Here is a 17,819-nt window from a genome sequence, read left to right as displayed (position 1 = left end):
AAATTTCCAAAAAACTGTTTCCTTTCATCTTTTATTAAAACCAATATTCTTCTTTGTTAGAGGTTCTCCATCTTATGTACTCCAGCCGAAGACCTCCCTCTGACCAAATCAGAGAAAAAGGCTCTTGAACTGCTTAACTTGCCATCATCCTTCGATAACACAGTGTTCTAGAATAAACATGAAAAGTGAAGCAAACTCAGATGCATTTAACAATTAACACAGTTATAAGGAAAATCTAACATTAAATCCAGTGGCTCAATCCTCTGTAGCGCTGCATCATTCCAGTCTGTTTGGAATTTAACCCCTTAAAACACTGATATTTATTTTGTGTCCCCATCTAACGGGCTAGATAAACCAGTGAGATGAATTCAACCAAAAACTACAACCTGAATGAATTCACACAAACAAGAGGTGATTGTAAAAAAAACTGCGTAAAGACAGTCTGAGCACAAATGTGTAGTTTCCCTGAGTTTGGGATGGCATCTTCATCATCTGATTTACAGTCCAAAACCAGAAGAGGAAACCACAGAAACGTCAGAAATAAGAATATGGAACCAGAGAGGATGTGGAGTTTTGCTTAAAGAAAATGGTTTAGGCCATGATTTCATTTTCTATATTATTGCTTCTGACGATTGTCTTGTTCATGTTTGTTCTGATAACCCATCTCTACAGCAAGGACTAGTTCTGAAATTTCTCTTGTGGCCATTTGCACTGAGCATATTATTTGACATTTTAAATTGCTCCTCATCCAAAGTTCATTAGTAAGAAGCATATTTTTTTCAGGTTTACCTTCATCTGAGTATATTGAGCTATCTGCTTTCACTGTGTCTGATTACAAAGCTCTTTTTTAAACCCCACCTATTCGTACATCTGTTGTTAATCACAATTTATATCAGAGCTATTAGTGGAATACTTAACATGATATTCATGTGATGAATCGCTGGGAAATTTGTCATGTGGTGAAAAAATTTACGTGCCTTTAGCATACGGTAGACTGTTTCTGATGCCATAGTTGGAGAAGGGAGAGAAGTTGATGCCTGATTAATTCTGTCACATTAAAATGTTGCATTTACAATCATGGAGAAAAATAATGGTGTATTTATTATGAAAATCCTTCTTCTTTTAAATAAAAGACAGCACAGGGTATTTACACCTGCACAAATGTGCCTCATGTTTAAATCAAAGTCTTTTTGGGACTATTGCCTGTTATGGTTTTAAGCAACACCATTTTGCAAACACTCATCCTTTTGTAATGAGCACTTATTAAGAAGAGAGTGGAAATGAAAGGTTTTTGTACACCAAGTGTTTTTGTCTCTTACATTGTATTATTACATTTTGTGGTCAAGGCCTCAGGCTGTAGAACTTTTTTGAGTAAAATAATACTGACAGTTACTTGACAAACTCTTACAGATCTAACACCTTAGTTACTTTAAGGCCAGTATGAATTATACAGATGGTGTAAACTGTAACTAAAAAACAATGACAGAAGGGAGTTTGTCAAGCAATAAGCATCCAATCAATTGAAACCCTGAACACTGTGTTTATCTGAGCCATCTGGCTGTCCCAATACAGAAGTGTTTGTGACCTCTACAAAGTACTGATACTGTAAATATTGTATATGGGTTTTTCATGTAGGCAGTAAATGCAGCATTACGATAACTGCGCTATGTATTATAAACCTGTTAGAACCAAGGAAAACTCAATATGGTAATATTGATTATAAAATACATTTTTCTGCTGTATTTTCAACTTTTTTTTTCTTTTCAGAAACCTTCCTTATCGAGTGTCCAAATTTATATTTTTAATATTTTGTATCATATGTCATTGAGAGTTGTGGCAACATTTTTATGTATAACATGTGGAGTGTGATCTAAAGGTTCTGGGAACTGGCCTTTAAAAATCAAAGCAGTGGCGACCCTGAATGGTGATCCTAAGGATTGGTCAGAGGCCAGCTTGAAATCTTTTATGTTGTTGGTTTTTTCTTTGTTGTTTTTATTGTTTTTTCTTTGTTTCTTTAAAAAGGTTTTCTGAACTTTTGAATCACACCTCTGCACTGTACAAATTTTGTAATAACACATTTTTTCATGTGAAAAATCATATTGACATTTACACTGTAATTTATTTTTATAACCCACTGTTGCCACTAGATACAACAGGAACAAAAAGGTTTGCTTTTTTTTTTTTTTTTTTTTGAAGTGTTGGTATGATGAACTGAATCATAGCTTTGGTTTGTAAATGTTAATTGAATGATTTTATTAAACAATGTGCCATTCTTTAAATATGATCTATAATGAGATAATCATATGTTAATATGATCAATATTATTTATGTATTTCTTCATGTCTTCCTATTACTATTTGGTTAAACTGACATGAGAATCATTCCTTAGGATTTACTGCAGCAATGACCAGTGAGGTGACTGTGGTAAAATCATCATTTACAGACAAACTTAATAAAATCTTAATAAATTCACAACTGTTTTGCCTTTTGATTGTCACTACACAGATCCAGAGGAGAGTCTGAAAAAGTAAAAATGGCAGTTTTTCTGTGCCCTTGAATGACATGAGAACATTTTAATTTTCTGCTAATGCTTTTAAGAAAATAAAGGTTACCTTTAATTCTTCACCTGAATTGTTCAGTCTTGATATGTAATGATAGATTTATTTTATACAACTCTTTTCTTTTCTCTTTAAACATTCCCTTTTTCATTTTGAACATGTAAAGGACATCCACTTTTTCATCCACGCTGTCTAAAATCTGACGTCATACTTGACCTTGGAACCAGGAACAGTGTCACTACATCGTCCATTTAATAGCTTTATAATATCAGTGTATCACATGAACCCTCCTTCATTGTTAACCCAAGATGCATGAATTAACCTAAGAAAAACCTTTAAAAACAAAAACTGTTTACTAAATAGACCTTTTTTAATAAGAGGAGAAAAATGCAATGAGTAATCAAATCGAACACCCAGTTTTTTTCAGCTGATACCACAGAGACAGTAAAACACTACTGCAAACATCTTTGTTTTTCATCTTATCCTTGTAATGTTCATGCATGCACCAGTAAAGCTGTGGTCATGGTAATTCTGAAGTTTTTTCCTTCAAGTGGTGCCTAATTTCAAATGCAATGATTCTCACAGGTCGATAAATGTCACTACAGTCTGTGTGCTAACTAAAGGTAGAGTTTATGTAGTTTCCAGGGAGGCAAAACAAAGCTTACATTGTGATAAGTTCACTCAAAGGCGATAGAAAAAGATGTAAGTGAAGATGTCGAGAAATTATTTTGAAAGGCAAGGATACGAATGCCTCATCCGTAAAGATTGCGTGTAATGTAATTTATGTTTTTTACCTGAACAGTTGATGTGTTTCTAAAGTAGGTTGTTTCCCAATGACATAATGTCTGAGAGCAAGGTAAATTGTGGTACTTTTGTGTTTTTCAAAGGCTATGTGGGACAGTGAACATGGGGTACTTTGTAGTATTGTGGTACAGTTCCAGGTGATGGATGCTGGAGTAAGGACAGACTGTGATATCCATGGTCACTACCAGGTTAAGACTTGGATAACAGCAGAGATATAAAAGAGAGACACAGCCCTGAATAATTATTAATTGTAAATTATGGGAAAATTTTGAATCACTAAGGATAGTGTTAGAAATGTATCACTGTATTTGTATCTGAATTGGCTAGATATTTTGTATGCACAGTTTTTATGATACAGTACCACTGGAATGAAATTTCCTTTAGACAACTGCCCCAGAAAGTACCCGTATACAGTAGATTATAGCACAGCTGCTGAGCTACAGGACTTGCTTCTACAGTAGAAGAGCTTTAGGAGGAGTCATCAGTTTGAATTTAACACTCTTTAGTAACGCTAAAGCCAAATTTATCCTTTATACTGGTCTTACCAGTACCACCTAGGGGTTGGTTAGCAGTTCTAATGGCTCACATATTATCTGCCTATATACTGTAGACTGCAGTTGGCTGAAAGAGTGGTAACCTTCAGAACTAACACAGGTTAGCTGGCCACAGCCACACAGAAAAACAAATCTACAGAAGCTTCTAACACAAAGGATTACTGTCCCACTTTAGTGCCTGGACACCATTATTGAATATAAAACAGCTTTTTCCTTTTTTTTTATCTGTACAGAGCTCAGACTGTGTGAAAACTGGACCCGAATTCAACAGGTAGATGATGAAACGTGTTAAAAGCCAGGTGTGTAATTAATGTTGCTGAGACTTTTTTTCAAGCCATGTAATAAACTGGTGACCCTCATTCAGAGGGCCCCCCTGTGACACACAATGATATAAGCTTAAGAAAATGGATGGCTAGATAGATCTTTTTCAAAGACTTGTTCTAAATTTCAAATATAAAAATACATACATCATGTTGAATCTATGCCATGAAGAACTAAGGCCGTTCTGGAGGCAAAAGTGGGTGTAACCCCATATTTGGAGGTGTGCCTAATGGACTGGCCGGTAACTGTGTATTTGATTAATCTGATTAATAGTGTCTCAACGAAAAATGTCTCCCTATTTATCAATGTGCTCTTTAAAAATATAATTAGATTATAAAATAGTGGCCTAGAAGATGATCTGTCTATTTGAATACAACAGATTAATTAATTTATTTATTTGTTTGGTTTTAGAGTGTAAAAAAAATATATATATATATGAAGAACACATGAACAAAGGTACCATATGTATTTTGCGGGGGTTTTGTGTGAAAATATATCTTATGTCTACATGGCAACGATCTTCCAAATACATATGAACATATTTTATGTCATATCTCTAATCTCACATTAGCCAAGCCACTGTTTTTTCACTTGTAGGCCAAAATTTCTCCAGCACTTCTAAGTTCTACAGATCTTTCAGATGTAGCTGAAAGTGTGGTTAAATAGTACGTACATTACGATGTACAATTTATAAAAGCTAGAAAAAAGTACTACTATTCAACACTGCACAAACTGTTTAAATGTTTAGAGCCAGCAGTAGTTAAAAACATTTAGCAACAATCTGCTTACAAACCACACAACAATAATATAGACTAGCACACACACACACATACACACACACACACACACATACAGGTAATTGTTTTACACAACATATTTAAGATAGCTAAGGTTTTCATTCTGAACCAGCCAATGTTTATAAAACATTTCAATATTATTGTCCAGACTCTGTCCAGATATTTTATGAAAAGAAAACAGTGTTGGTTTTACAGTTACCAAAGTGGACAGTTGTCTGATACACATTCACACTGTCGAGATAAAGAAAAACCTGTTTCCAGACTGCACCAACATAGCTGATCACATTCTAAAAAATACGTTTCTATATGGTGAAAAAGACTGCAAAATGAATGCTTCATGTATTTACCTTCTAAATTATGATTTTATGTGCTCTAAAAGTTATGCCTTTAGCCTGATAAGAGTAAACAGGTCAGAAAATATGATGAATGCACCAGAAGAAGAAAGACTGACTCCTTATTCACTAAATTCAACTCAAGCTCAGTAGGAGAAATATTCAATTTTATATACAGTTTGATTATTTCGCCTTTAATGTTTTTACAGCTGCCATCAGTTAAACAGACTTAAATTGTGAAGTTCTCCCTGTCATCTTTTTTTTTACTTGATCAATTACAATACCAAAGTGTCTTTTTACAAAATAAAGTGTGCGTTATTGACTCATGTCTTTAAGAATACCTCAAAACAGGAATAAATTATTTTAGTGCATGACCACTTTCAGACACATCTTAGGAAAATAAATAATTCTTGCCCGAAACACAAAAGCTAAATTTGAATTTTATATGTAAAAATAGGCACTCCATGCCAAAGTCTTGCAGGTGTTGATAAACACCAAAACTAATTTGGCTTCACAGAAAGCAGAAGTTACACGCAATAACCAAATACAGTAAATTTTACATTTCAGAAAAGCAACTAGGATTTTCTTCGGCTTATTTTATTTATGACAGTATTAAGTTTTGGCCAAAGCAAAAATACAGAATTTATTGTTTTTGTTTGTTTTTTTAACTCACCATACTAACAGGACTTGTTACACCAAAGGTACATATTGCACATATAAAATTAGCAAAGTTCAAGTCTGAATCAAAAACACCTTGTGATGCATGCAGCTGCTCCAAACAGGCTTAAAAACAAATACAGATCATGAACGTGGTTTTACAATCAGAAACACTGTGGAGGCACTTCAACACAGTAGCCTAAGGACAAAGTAATTGTGTTTCTTGCATTTTGAGGAAAATAAAAATATATTCTTTCAGGATAAAAGGTGAGGGCTAAAAGTGTTTGCCAGTCTTAACTCAATGTTTCTGTCTCCACTGGAAGGTACGCTCCAGCAGTTCAATAGTCCTTGTGACAGGGGAAAGGCTGTTTGGCTTGCAAATGTCCCTGCTTACAGTCTGCTTTATATGCAGGAATGGTCACGCTGGATTTTGGGATAAAAAAAAGGGTTTGGTTTGGAGGCTTTTTTTCATCTTCATTCTTGCCTCTGCTCCCTGGACTTGGAAAGCAAAAAGAGGCTTTCTCTTATCCCTTTCAAATGTCCCCATTACGACGGGCATTCCTGACTCCTCCGGCGTTGTTTAATGCTCACTTCACCATTGACGCTGGTCCTCGCACTGTCATCCCGCCTTCTCTTTGTCTTCCCAGTCTGTTCAGAAGATACAGGGCTTCAGTTGAATTGCAAATGACTGAAAAATATACATTAAGATAATTTCCTATAAAGGAAAACTGATAGAAATATTGTGAAAAGAAAAATCAAATCATGGACTCTACACAGCCAGTGAGTTTGGCCGTGTCGTCCAATGGCATAAACTGACATCATCATTTAGATACATGCAGTTAATATTGTTATGTAATCTTGCTTTTTTGCACATGGCATTTTACCTTACTTTAACAGAGATCAATGGGTGAAAGAATCAACCTAACCACTAGAGGTCAGTATAACATTGAAGAAGTACATGAACAATCCAGCCAGACAATTTTACAAATAAATAAACATAAACATTTTTTAAAACATCCTTCTAATGTAAAACTTTTAAATCTATGGCTCGTGTAGTAAACACCAAATCATTCTGACATTATTCTAGCACATAGTGGTGGATGTCTTCAGAGTGCACGAGTATCTCACATCATGAAATACGAAATGGCTGAAAACTAGTTGTAAATGCAAACGTTTTGACAGGTGTGACAGAATGTGGTTGTCCTTAAAAGATGAAAAATGTAAAATTGTCTTCCCCACTTTCTAACAGTTCTGAAGTTTAGTTGCTATCGGTGCCAGGAAAGCATCAGAAAAAAAGTGTTTTAAATGGGGCTATATGAATATTTGTTAGATTAATTACATTATTATTATTAATTATTATTACTTATTTTTTTAAGTATTTTTAAGTACATTTACTTGAAAGGATCATAAACATGTCAGAAAAGAAAAGGAAAAAGAAAGGAAAGGAAAAGAGAAAAACACAAAAACAAGTCATGCTGACTTTCTAAATTTGTCTACAGACCTTGGCGTCCCGTTCTGCAAATTTCTGGAACATGTTAGCATAGGTCTTTTTGTCTTTTTCATGATGTTCCTTAATCTTGCTTTGACAAATGGAAATCTGAGCACGAGCTGCTCGGTTTGCTGAGTTGACTTGCAGTACTTGCTGAAAGTCTGCCAAGGCCAGGCTGAACTCATTGCGGCGGAGCCGGGCTTCCCCACGACGATACAAAGCCTTCTCATTGTTTTCATCAAGCTCAATGACCTTTAACGGACACAAAATAAATGAACAGTACAGTAATAGTATAGTAGTAGTTAAACATTCATCAGCTACACGTACAGGAGATGGGCAGACATCAGCTCACCTTGTTGCAGTTGTCCACTGCTTGTGTGAACTCTTTTAATCGCAGGAAACACAAGGCCAAGTTAAGGTGGGAAGTCAGAATATAATCTTGTATCTTCTTCTGTTGCATGTCTCCGGTACCATACTCTATCTCTAGCCAAGAAATGATGCGCTGGTACTGGATGACTGCCTGGTAATACCGCCCTGCCTGATGAAGGAACAGAATATATCTTTATAAATCTAAGATCTAAAAATAAATAAATAAATCATTTACTGGCTTGAGTGAGCACCAGGAGCTGTACCTTAAAATACTGATTCCCTTTACTTTTTACTTCAGCAGACAGATCTAGCTTTTCTTTCAAGTCCATTTCCCAGGAATCTTTAGCCTTGTGAAAACACAGAAAGAGCATAATGACTTTTTTTAATTGGAGTTAGTGAACTGAAAATATGTCTATAAAATCTATGAGATCAAGTTTGCCTCCAACTAAACTTAAACACATTTATTCCATTTACTTAAACACATTTGTCAAACAACATTTATTCCAGTCTCATCTCATCTTATTATGTAGAAACTAGTGCTCACCCTTTGGAAGTCTTTAAGAGTAATCTCATATACGATGTCTTTGTCTGGTCCTATTTTGTATTCTGGTTTGCCTTCGCTTCCAAAACCATACCTGTAAGCATATAAATGACCACCTGATTATACTAACCAATAATTACTATTTTGAAGCATGCCATTTCTGCATACCAACATCTGTGTCAACAGTTGACCCGAACCACTTGACATTCAAGCTCCAATTTGTGACATGATTTGAAACTGCTGCTGAAAATTCCCCACATGCTATAACCATCAAACATTTCTAATAAACACACAAACCCTTTGAAATGACATCAAAGGAATTTTATTTAACTTTTTTTAGATCTGAATTTCTGAATGATATCATTGGACAACTGCTTTCAGTGAAGTTGAATATGGATACAGGGCATATATTTTGAGTGTTTCGAATAAATATAAATCAATTGCAGAACATACAGAACATACACACTTATATGTATGATATGCACTGACATATATGCTCGAAAAAATGGTGTGTAGTACTTAATGGAAAGGTTTAAATAAACCAAAAAAATGCAAATGTTGTATGTAATTGTAACCTTAATAGTGTAAAAGAAAGATTTTATTATATCAGTGAAAAGTCTGTTTACATCTGCAAAAATAGAGAGCTCTGAACCAGATATTGAGAAAATATTTCCTTTAAGGTTTCTTCCTTTGTTAGCTGATAAGTGACTTCATTATATTTAATGTTTATCACTAATATTGGTTTTTTTTTTAATTATTGAGAAATATTGAAAAATACAATAAAATTACATGAAAAAAGCTTTAATAGCTTTGATATTTATGAAATAAAAATGAGATATAAAATAATTAAATTAAAGTTATCATCATAAAGGAACCTACAGTCCTACAGTTAAGACACCTTAAATAAAAATTTCATGAGATAATAATAAACAAAGCGCACATAACTAATTACTGATTGTATTTCATTAACAAAGTGACATGACATTTTTACATTTGTTAGGAACTTACTTTGGTTTTAAGTAAAGTAAACAGCACTCTCCTTTCTGCATCTTGTCCATGGCTCGGTCCACTCCCAGAGGAATGCTTTTATCTTCAGCCTGACCAACAATAAAGCTGACGTCCCTGCAGTCAAACAGTCGGTCACCACACCTTCCCTCCAGGTGCACTGTGAGACACAGGGCACAATTTAATCTATGATGTTGTCAATTACTATACAGATTGTTTATCAACCTGGCACAATGCCAATTATTGATGAACAAACAAATCATGTCATTACCGTTCACAATTGATCCATCGTTGGGATTAGTGTAACCTTCCCCTTTGACCTTTATTCTTCTCACAATTCCACCATCGCCTGTAAGTACCTCGCCTTCAAACTTAATTAGCTCCAACTGTGTGAACATAGAAATGCCATCACTATACAAATGGTGGGACAACGCAAAATACAAAATTACAGCTCTGCAGAACTTTCAGTAGGTGTGGGAGGTGAATTAATACATAACTAAAAATAAGTAGGAGTTATCACTGAAAATAAAAAAATTAATGACTTATGGTAATGAAATAATAAGAAATGAAGCAAGTACACTGTGTAACCAGACACATACTGTTTCTATGCCTTCTATGTCATAACTAGCCAGCTAGCTAAGAAAACCAAGTCTCACGTATGAAAACATCAGTTTTATCTGTTTTATTTCACTGTAGATCAGTTTAAAGTTGGGAAAGAATATTAAATTTAACTTTTTCTGTATATATATGTTTAAAAAATTATAAATGCTCAAGTATTTTAAGGATAACTAACTACATCTGCAAACCCAAGTCTCTCTTGGTGTTTGGCTGGAATGCAAACTTCAAAGTTCTGTCAGGTTTGGGGTTAAGTATGATGTCCCAGTAGTCTCAAAACCTGTGCACATGAAAACCAGACATGTGCACACAATTTGAGTACGTGAAACAATATGAACAACCAGAAAACCACCGAATGTGGAGCATTCTACGCAGTGCATATCCAGCTCTCTCATATGTGCTAAATACTGAAGTAGTTCATACTTTTTCAGTGTATGTGTATTTTTTTCAATGAGAGCAAAACTTGGTAATGTTTTTTTATAATCCTTTATACTCTCTTTTAAGGGTATAAATAAAAAAACATATATTGATAAATTTATTAGCTGATTATGTCTGCTTAAGCAACATTTGATGAGCCTACAAAGTGAAAGCTGAACTGAGTTGAATCACCAACTGGGAGAGTAAAACAATCCTTTTTCATGAATATATTGCATTTAATGGGGCCAACATGAAAAGCAGATCAGAAAACTAAATTATACTTAACACTGATTATTCAGGAAAGAGAAGATCTGAACTGTAGTGTCACTGAGCCCCAAACACACTCGTAAAGGTGGTATATGAAACTATGCTGGCTGTATGACTGAGGGGGATTAAAATAGACAAGTTAATTTTGTGACCAGCGAGTTCCATCTGCAGAGACATGCTCCTAAATTAAGGCCCTCAGTGCAATGCTGGATTAATGCGTCACACAAATGACAGCGCTAATGTGACATGCCTACCTCAAATACTACTGAAGAGCTGGGAGGAATTTTGTCAGGATTTCCAGCAGCTCCATAAGCATACTCGGGTTTGCACAGCAGTGTGCACACCTCTCCTCTCTGCATGGACAACACAGCAATGTCCCAAGCCCTGAGGACTTGTCCTGTGAGTAGATCAAAAATATTTAAACAATTAAACAAGACTTTGTTGGCTCGTTCGATAAGTTCAAAGGTTATATTACATCATTCAGATATATAAATTTAAAGCAACAATTTTTCCTGCACACATTTCAAACCGATCATTTTGCTGAGGATTACATGAAAATGTTGATATTTGTAAATATAAAATATCCAGCTTAGCTTAAAGACTGAAAGAGTTCAACAAATCAGCCAGCATCTCTAAAGCTTACTTATTAAAATTATATGTCTTTTTTTTTTAATGCGTAAAAAAATCAAAGTTCTGACAGGCTGATTTTGTTTTCGCGTGAAATGGAGAGCCTTGCATCTTTCCATATATACTGCTTAGGTAAACTAATCTGATTAAATTAAGCAAATGTGGGAGTTAATACAAGGATCTGACATGCATCGTCAGAAGATATTTTATTTCAGTCCAACTTGAAATTAATCACAGGAAAGTGTTTAAACAGACATTGCTAACACATTTACATGTAAATACGTATTGCCTGCCTACCTTAATCATTAGTGGCAATTAAGAGCCCTGGAATACAGTTCATACCTTCCTTACTCACTAGCTAGTTCTTGCTTTTAAGTATATTATCTCCCCCTGCTGGTACTGCGACTTCTGTATGCACGTCCATGTCACGCTTTGAAAAAGTAAAGTGTGAAATGGATACGGTGGACCGACATATGAATTATACATTTTGCTGTGATATTGGGTTGCAAGTTTTCAGTAGTGTGTTGCTGCAAAACTACTATGCCTCTCAAACTGGCATAGTAGTTGAATTTTTTATGTAAATTAAAGGACTGGACTGAAAATAAGTGAAGGAAATATACATCATGAACATCTTTGAAAGACCTTCCAAAATTCTGGAGAACTATTGGTTGAAACTACTTAAAGGTACAGAATTACAAAGACTGGCTCCTTGGTAGCAAAATATAATACAATACTGCATTTACCTTTAATTTATCAACAGTTAGAGACAGTCATGCCAGTCACCTACCTTTGCCCACATGGAAACAAAAGGGCTCTTTGCGCTCTCGACTACAGTCAAATTTCTTCCCAGTGACCAGTTTCCCAGTGTAGTGAACCATTACTTTGTCCCCAATCATGGGCCTGTCTCCATCTACCCCTGCACGCTTTATAACCTGCAGAAAGAAAGACAAGTGTCTCCTTTAACAATAAAAGCTTCTACCATTTAACAAAGAAAATAAAAAAGATAACTCCTAGATCTAAAAGGGAACAGATAAAAAAAAAACATGATGTTCCATATGGTGGAAAAATGAGTCCTACTTGTGAATGAATGTCAACAGTCACATGATGACAGTATTGTAAATACCTTGATAACTCCTTGGTCTTTATTGGTTGTTACATCAATGCCCTTTGCAGCAAATAGGGCTGTGGCTGACTGGTGATCCATTGGCAAATCCTGATCAGTTGTCATTTCTGTGCGCGGAAAACCGATAGTATAACACTGCCAACGATACAAACACACAAGCGTAGATGTTAGCTATCTGACTGACTGCTTGGTCATTAAATTTCCTTGCATCTCATGTTTAAACAGGAAAATTATGCATAATATAGATCAAATTTGCGGAGCAGGGCTAGAAAAATCAGGATATAGGATAAAAATATCAATGTGATCACCATAATCCACCCACCGAATATTACTGTTACTTCACCTTATATAACTTGAAACTATTTTAGGGACACATGCTCTAAATCAGTATCTTGTACAAGAAATACATTTACAGTTATTGTTAGCAGCATCCACATCATCATTGATCCCAGCTTTAAGAGAAACACATTTGCAGGCTATGGCACCTTTTCTGATCCCCCCCCCCAACAGATAAAGTAATTACATAACTGTGAATCTAAGTGAAAGCAAACAGCAAGTTGCTCACTTCACTCATTTTATTTTGTAGCACGCTCTGTACTTACAGAGTACACGGAGTACTCGCAAAGTGTGTATCTCCAAGACCATTACTTAATGACCTTTGTGTGTGCTTGGAAAAATATATAAACACATCTGGATTTTTATTGGACACCAAAATGAATTCTTCAGAACCACATTCGCATAGTTTTACTGTTTATTTTTAAAAAAGCCTTTTTAACATAGCAGAGCCTTCCATCTAAAAGCCTCACATGCACAGGGGAAACACACACCGCAACGCTAAACCTGCAGCATCCTAAACAGCCACATGATCTTCCCAGTGTTTATGATGACACAGTTAAAAGTGTTGAATTCAGTCAAGGATCTGAGGTGATACACTAATAAAATATCACAACATGAGGCCCCACACTGTCTGGCTTTCTCTGGTAATGTGATACAGCTCAAACATTGTCTCTTGTGAATCAAGAGCGGCATCGATGTCAGATTAAAAATTTCACACAACTAGGTGTCATGTGAATTTCTGTTATGCTGCTGACAGTACAAGCACTGATACCTAACCGAAAATATTAGAGTTTAAAGATTATTGGAAATGTTTTAAACCAGAGACGATACAAAGCTTCGGTTTCTTCATACCAAAGTACTTTAGATTTGGACAAAAATAGTTTTAACAAAATGTGGAAACACAAGCAGCCAAATACGTAAACTGGCTAAATTCAAAAGTATAAAGATGGCAAATTACAAATAATAAACTTGCTGTTAAAAAAAAACCTTTCTATATCAAAAACACTTAATATTCAGCCTGATGAAAGGCTTGCTGGCAATAATTTCAATAGCAGCTTTGCCAGACCCATAAAAACTGTAATGACATGTTGGACATGTTGCTTCTCTCATCAAAGCAGCAATCACTGTCTGCATGCTGCTTCCCCCATACACAAAACTACCATCTCCTCTGGCACAATAATGTTGACATTGTTTGAAAAAAGGCCACATAGTTATGTTAAGCATGTTGGCAAACACTGTTTGGTGATTGTTATCATATGCAGCTGTTGACACATTAACACTTTCTCACATATCATTGTGCTAGGGATGTTACTAAGGCTAGCACGTTTTGGGGGCTTTACCATACTCAGAAACACACTGTCCAGAGAGGCAAACTAAGCAAACACCCTTTGGTCTCCTAACAAAAAGAGAAGCTTCTAATTAGGCTCTCCTATTGGCACATTTTGCAGTGATAACTATAAAACTCTCTTAAAGGAGACCTATTAAGCTTTTCCTTAGTTTCTCTCATACAAATGGCTATTAAAGATTCAAAAAAATGAGATGAGCATATGTGCAAGTAATGCCTGTAAAACACCAAAAGCTCAGGCTTAGTATGACATCTCTTATATGGTTGAACATTGGAGATGCGCCAATGGCCCCACCATAAGGACATAAATAAGGAATTGTGAATCATTCAAAGCTACTTAGGTAGGGTCAAAGAATGAGAAGTGTAGAGTATAGTATAGAACCGTCGCCTCACTGGGGCTCCGTAGTTAGATTACAGAAGCCCCACATGCAAAGAACAACAGCTGTATTTTTTAATGTGAGAGAATCTCTAACAGAGTATTGTTGAATAATTTATGTATTTATTGCAATCCTTTGTCATTTAAACACTAAGACATGTTTTTTTGTCTATGGTGTTATTTATTGTTTAATGGGTGGTCAAGTAAACCAATTAATGCAGTGGCAAACTGATTTTTATGAGGGTATGTGGGGGGAGAAGGGTCATTACGGTGGTCTTCTTTGCCGAGGCTGCACCACAGTGCTGCATCTCCTTTGTAAAACGCTTCCTTTAAAATGTTTTTATATGTAGAAGTATACCATTTCGAGCTAAAATGGCCTCTTGGTATCAAGCCAGTTTGGACTCATAGAGTTATACTTCATCTGAACATAATTAAGGTCTTTCCTTTATTTATTTATTTTTAAATAAGCCTTCTACAGTGCAGCGAATCTTTGAGCAGCACAATAACGTATTGCGCAATATACTTGAAATTTATATTTTTCCCACTGACAAGCAAATGTAAACATATTTGTTTTAGAATGAGCAAATAAAGAAAATATTTGACTTCAACTGCTTTGGTTTTTGATGATTAGATTGCTGACTGTATGCTGGGAAGCCGTGAGAAAGGGGATTTTATGTGAAGGCAACCTTTGTATCGCCTGTTTTTTAAGCAGAGATGTTGAAGATACAAGATTATCTCAGTGATGTCACAAGCAGAAATCTTCTCACATCGCACCACGTTTCTAGCTCAAGTTTAGGTAGGGGCTGTCAGGACAGACTGTTTCAAATAGTCAAAATAAAAAGTGCAAGTGTCCATTCAGAGTAACGTGAGGGATGCAGTGACAAGGACACAGCTGCTGATCAGACGACAGTTCTAAAATTTCCACAGACTTTATTTGAGGCAATAACCATTCTTCGGGTGGCATGTTGTTTTACTGGAGAGGAGCAGCAGCTCGCCTACCCTGCATCAGTTTTCTCGATTTTTCCATCAGTCGCCCTGTCTTACGTTATGTTCTGCTGTGGCGACAAAGAGCCTGCAAAAACTAACATTAAGCAACAGCACTTGGTCTGAGTCTCAGCAATAAGCAACATGTCCAGTGTACTGAATACCGATAAAGAAATTGACCTCATACTAAATGAGATCTTAGGAAACGTAAACTATGGCGCAACCTGAGTGCCTCAAACCACAAGATGAAACCATAAAGATCTATTTTACTGACATTTGCACTGTTTGTTCTGGTTCTTCAGCCTTGTGTCTCCCCTCAAAGTGTTTGTGCACTGACCAAAAACTGTCCATCCCTCATTAGCAGCATCTTGTCTTGTGTCTTTGATATCTGATGGATTTGGTTTTAGATGTATCTCGTGCATGTGTGTGTGCATTTGTGTGTCTGTACACAATGTTCCTTCTATTCACAGTTCCCCCGCTGGCAAAGCCTGTCGGTGTTCACCAATCTGAGACCCCCTCACGTACAGCCCAGTTTCAATTTTTAAACCAAAACAAGGTGATTTAAACAAGTCAAACAGAACCTATATTTACAATTAGATTAACATATGATTTAAATAGGGTAAAACAAGTAGGTGAATGCAGACATATATTAGCATCATTTCAAGTAAAAGTTGTGTGTTCTATCAATTTGACCTTTTTAGCTTTTGCTTTTTCTTTATGATAAATATCCAACTATATCTAACAATGTAAAGAGGAACATTGCACAAGCAGTGACAGCACAGAGATGATGGCATGTAGACTACATGTACAGCTACTTTGCAGAGGAATACAGGAACAGAGCACATTAAGACAAAGACACACACACTTCAGCCTATCTGTACGTTCTGCCTCATATCCGTAGTCTGCTGATTAATATGTGAACGTGTGAGTACACAATGTGCATGGCAAACAGACATCCTGAACCAAAGCACTGTTTGACATACGGGATTTTTCCCTTTCACCCAACAACCCTTTGCAGAGTTTAAAAAGCGACAGGAGTTGACTTTTTGAAAATGCTGGCAAAAATAGATTTGACGCGAAATTTGACACTGCAAACCTTAAAAATCGATTTTTTTTGTTAAAAGGTAACAGAGAACCCCCCTTTTTTATAAAACAATATATCGTAAATTTCAGTGCTTTTAAAAAACAACAACAACCAGTTTATCTATATTCCGTATCTACCTTGAGGCAGTTTGATTCATCTCTGGGATGTCGCCTCAGCCTCTGTTTTACAAGGCCACCTCTGCTTGAGCCTCAAATCAAACTACCCGTGCGGGGACGCCCGTGTATTTGAAGTTATTCAAGGGGCCACCATCATATCCTGTAATGTTTAAGTGCTCCAAAATAAATGCTCGAGCGCCAGAGTTGCTGGTGTAATTCTCAGAAACAGTTACACAACCTGTAATTTATGTAGGTACACCTAGGCTTCCACGTAGTCTAGATATAAACTGTTATCCTCATCCTTCCCTTCCACAGGGACCCACAGCTAAGTGCCACATTTACACACACACACACTTTCACCTATTAACCCCCACCACCCCCCACAAACACGCGCGCGCACAGTGCCTTATCAGCCTTTATTTTGTGTGTGTGTGTGTGTGTGTGTGTGTGTGTGTGTGTGTGTGTGTGTGTGTGTGTGTTTTTAAAAAGCAGTCTTTAAATACAATGAAGGCTAAACCTTCACGATGTATCACAAGTGTCAGTTTAACTCAGCCAGGCATGAATATGCCTTAATTAGCTCCTTAATTAAGTCCGTCAGCAGCAGAATAAAGAGGAGTAAATTAAATCACTTACATGTTCTTGTGATCCGATAATAATAATTTCTTCAGCGAGTCGGTCGGTAAATTGGAAAAGCGCGTCTCTTTCACCTAATTCAAGCCCGCCCTTCTCATCTCATATCCATGGTACTAAATGTTCTGCCCATGTGGTTATTAAGCAGCGCTCTTTCAGTCTAGTTATCCCTCCTTCCCGCTCTCTTTTTTTTTAATCTCCGTCTTTGCCGGTGACGATAAACCTGCCGGTGTAGTAGTAGCCACATGGAGCTCAGACTTCAAAATGACACCGGGGAGGTAGTGAGGCAGAGAAGCACACAGAGAAAGAAAAGAGAGAGAAAGAGAGAGAGGGGGGGGGGGGGTCGAAACGAGTAGAGTTGTGGGAGGACGTTTAGAGTAAAATTAAGGGCAGGTCTTGGAAAGCAGCCACAAAGTAACACAATGTTCCGGCTGTACTGTAGCTGTACCGCTGCCGCTGCTGATGAGAACAC

At 36.3% G+C, this 17,819-nt stretch overlaps 2 protein-coding genes across 4 annotated transcripts in view; one reads left to right on the top strand and one right to left on the bottom strand.

The window, feature by feature from the left end:
- Positions 1-6,498, top strand: part of LOC309706645 (sodium- and chloride-dependent GABA transporter 2-like) — a 28,505-nt gene extending 22,007 nt beyond the window's left edge. For all 3 annotated transcript variants that reach the window (XM_082533351.1, XM_082533350.1, XM_082533349.1), the window contains exon 15: positions 61-6,498. In XM_082533351.1, the coding sequence (XP_082389477.1) occupies positions 61-171 (111 nt within the window). In that variant the 3' untranslated portion in view covers positions 172-6,498. The remainder of the gene's footprint in view (positions 1-60) is intronic.
- fkbp5 (FKBP prolyl isomerase 5) lies at positions 4,968-17,642 on the bottom strand. Its single transcript, XM_082533352.1, has 11 exons — positions 17,351-17,642; positions 12,477-12,611; positions 12,141-12,285; positions 10,981-11,123; positions 9,699-9,813; positions 9,431-9,587; positions 8,426-8,516; positions 8,145-8,228; positions 7,865-8,050; positions 7,525-7,764; positions 4,968-6,671 (listed from the first exon to the last, which is right to left on the bottom strand). Exons 2-11 carry the CDS (start codon positions 12,579-12,581, stop codon positions 6,570-6,572), a joined length of 1,368 nt encoding a protein of 455 aa, XP_082389478.1. The 5' UTR covers positions 12,582-12,611; positions 17,351-17,642; the 3' UTR covers positions 4,968-6,569.
- Between the last annotated feature and the right edge of the window lie 177 nt (positions 17,643-17,819).

The sequence above is a fragment of the Aulonocara stuartgranti genome (assembly GCF_965226115.1).
Source record: "Aulonocara stuartgranti genome assembly, chromosome: 5".
In the NCBI taxonomy this organism is placed as follows: domain Eukaryota; kingdom Metazoa; phylum Chordata; class Actinopteri; order Cichliformes; family Cichlidae; genus Aulonocara; species Aulonocara stuartgranti.
Note: the sequence above shows the minus strand (reverse complement) of the source record. Positions and strands in the feature narration are given on the sequence as shown.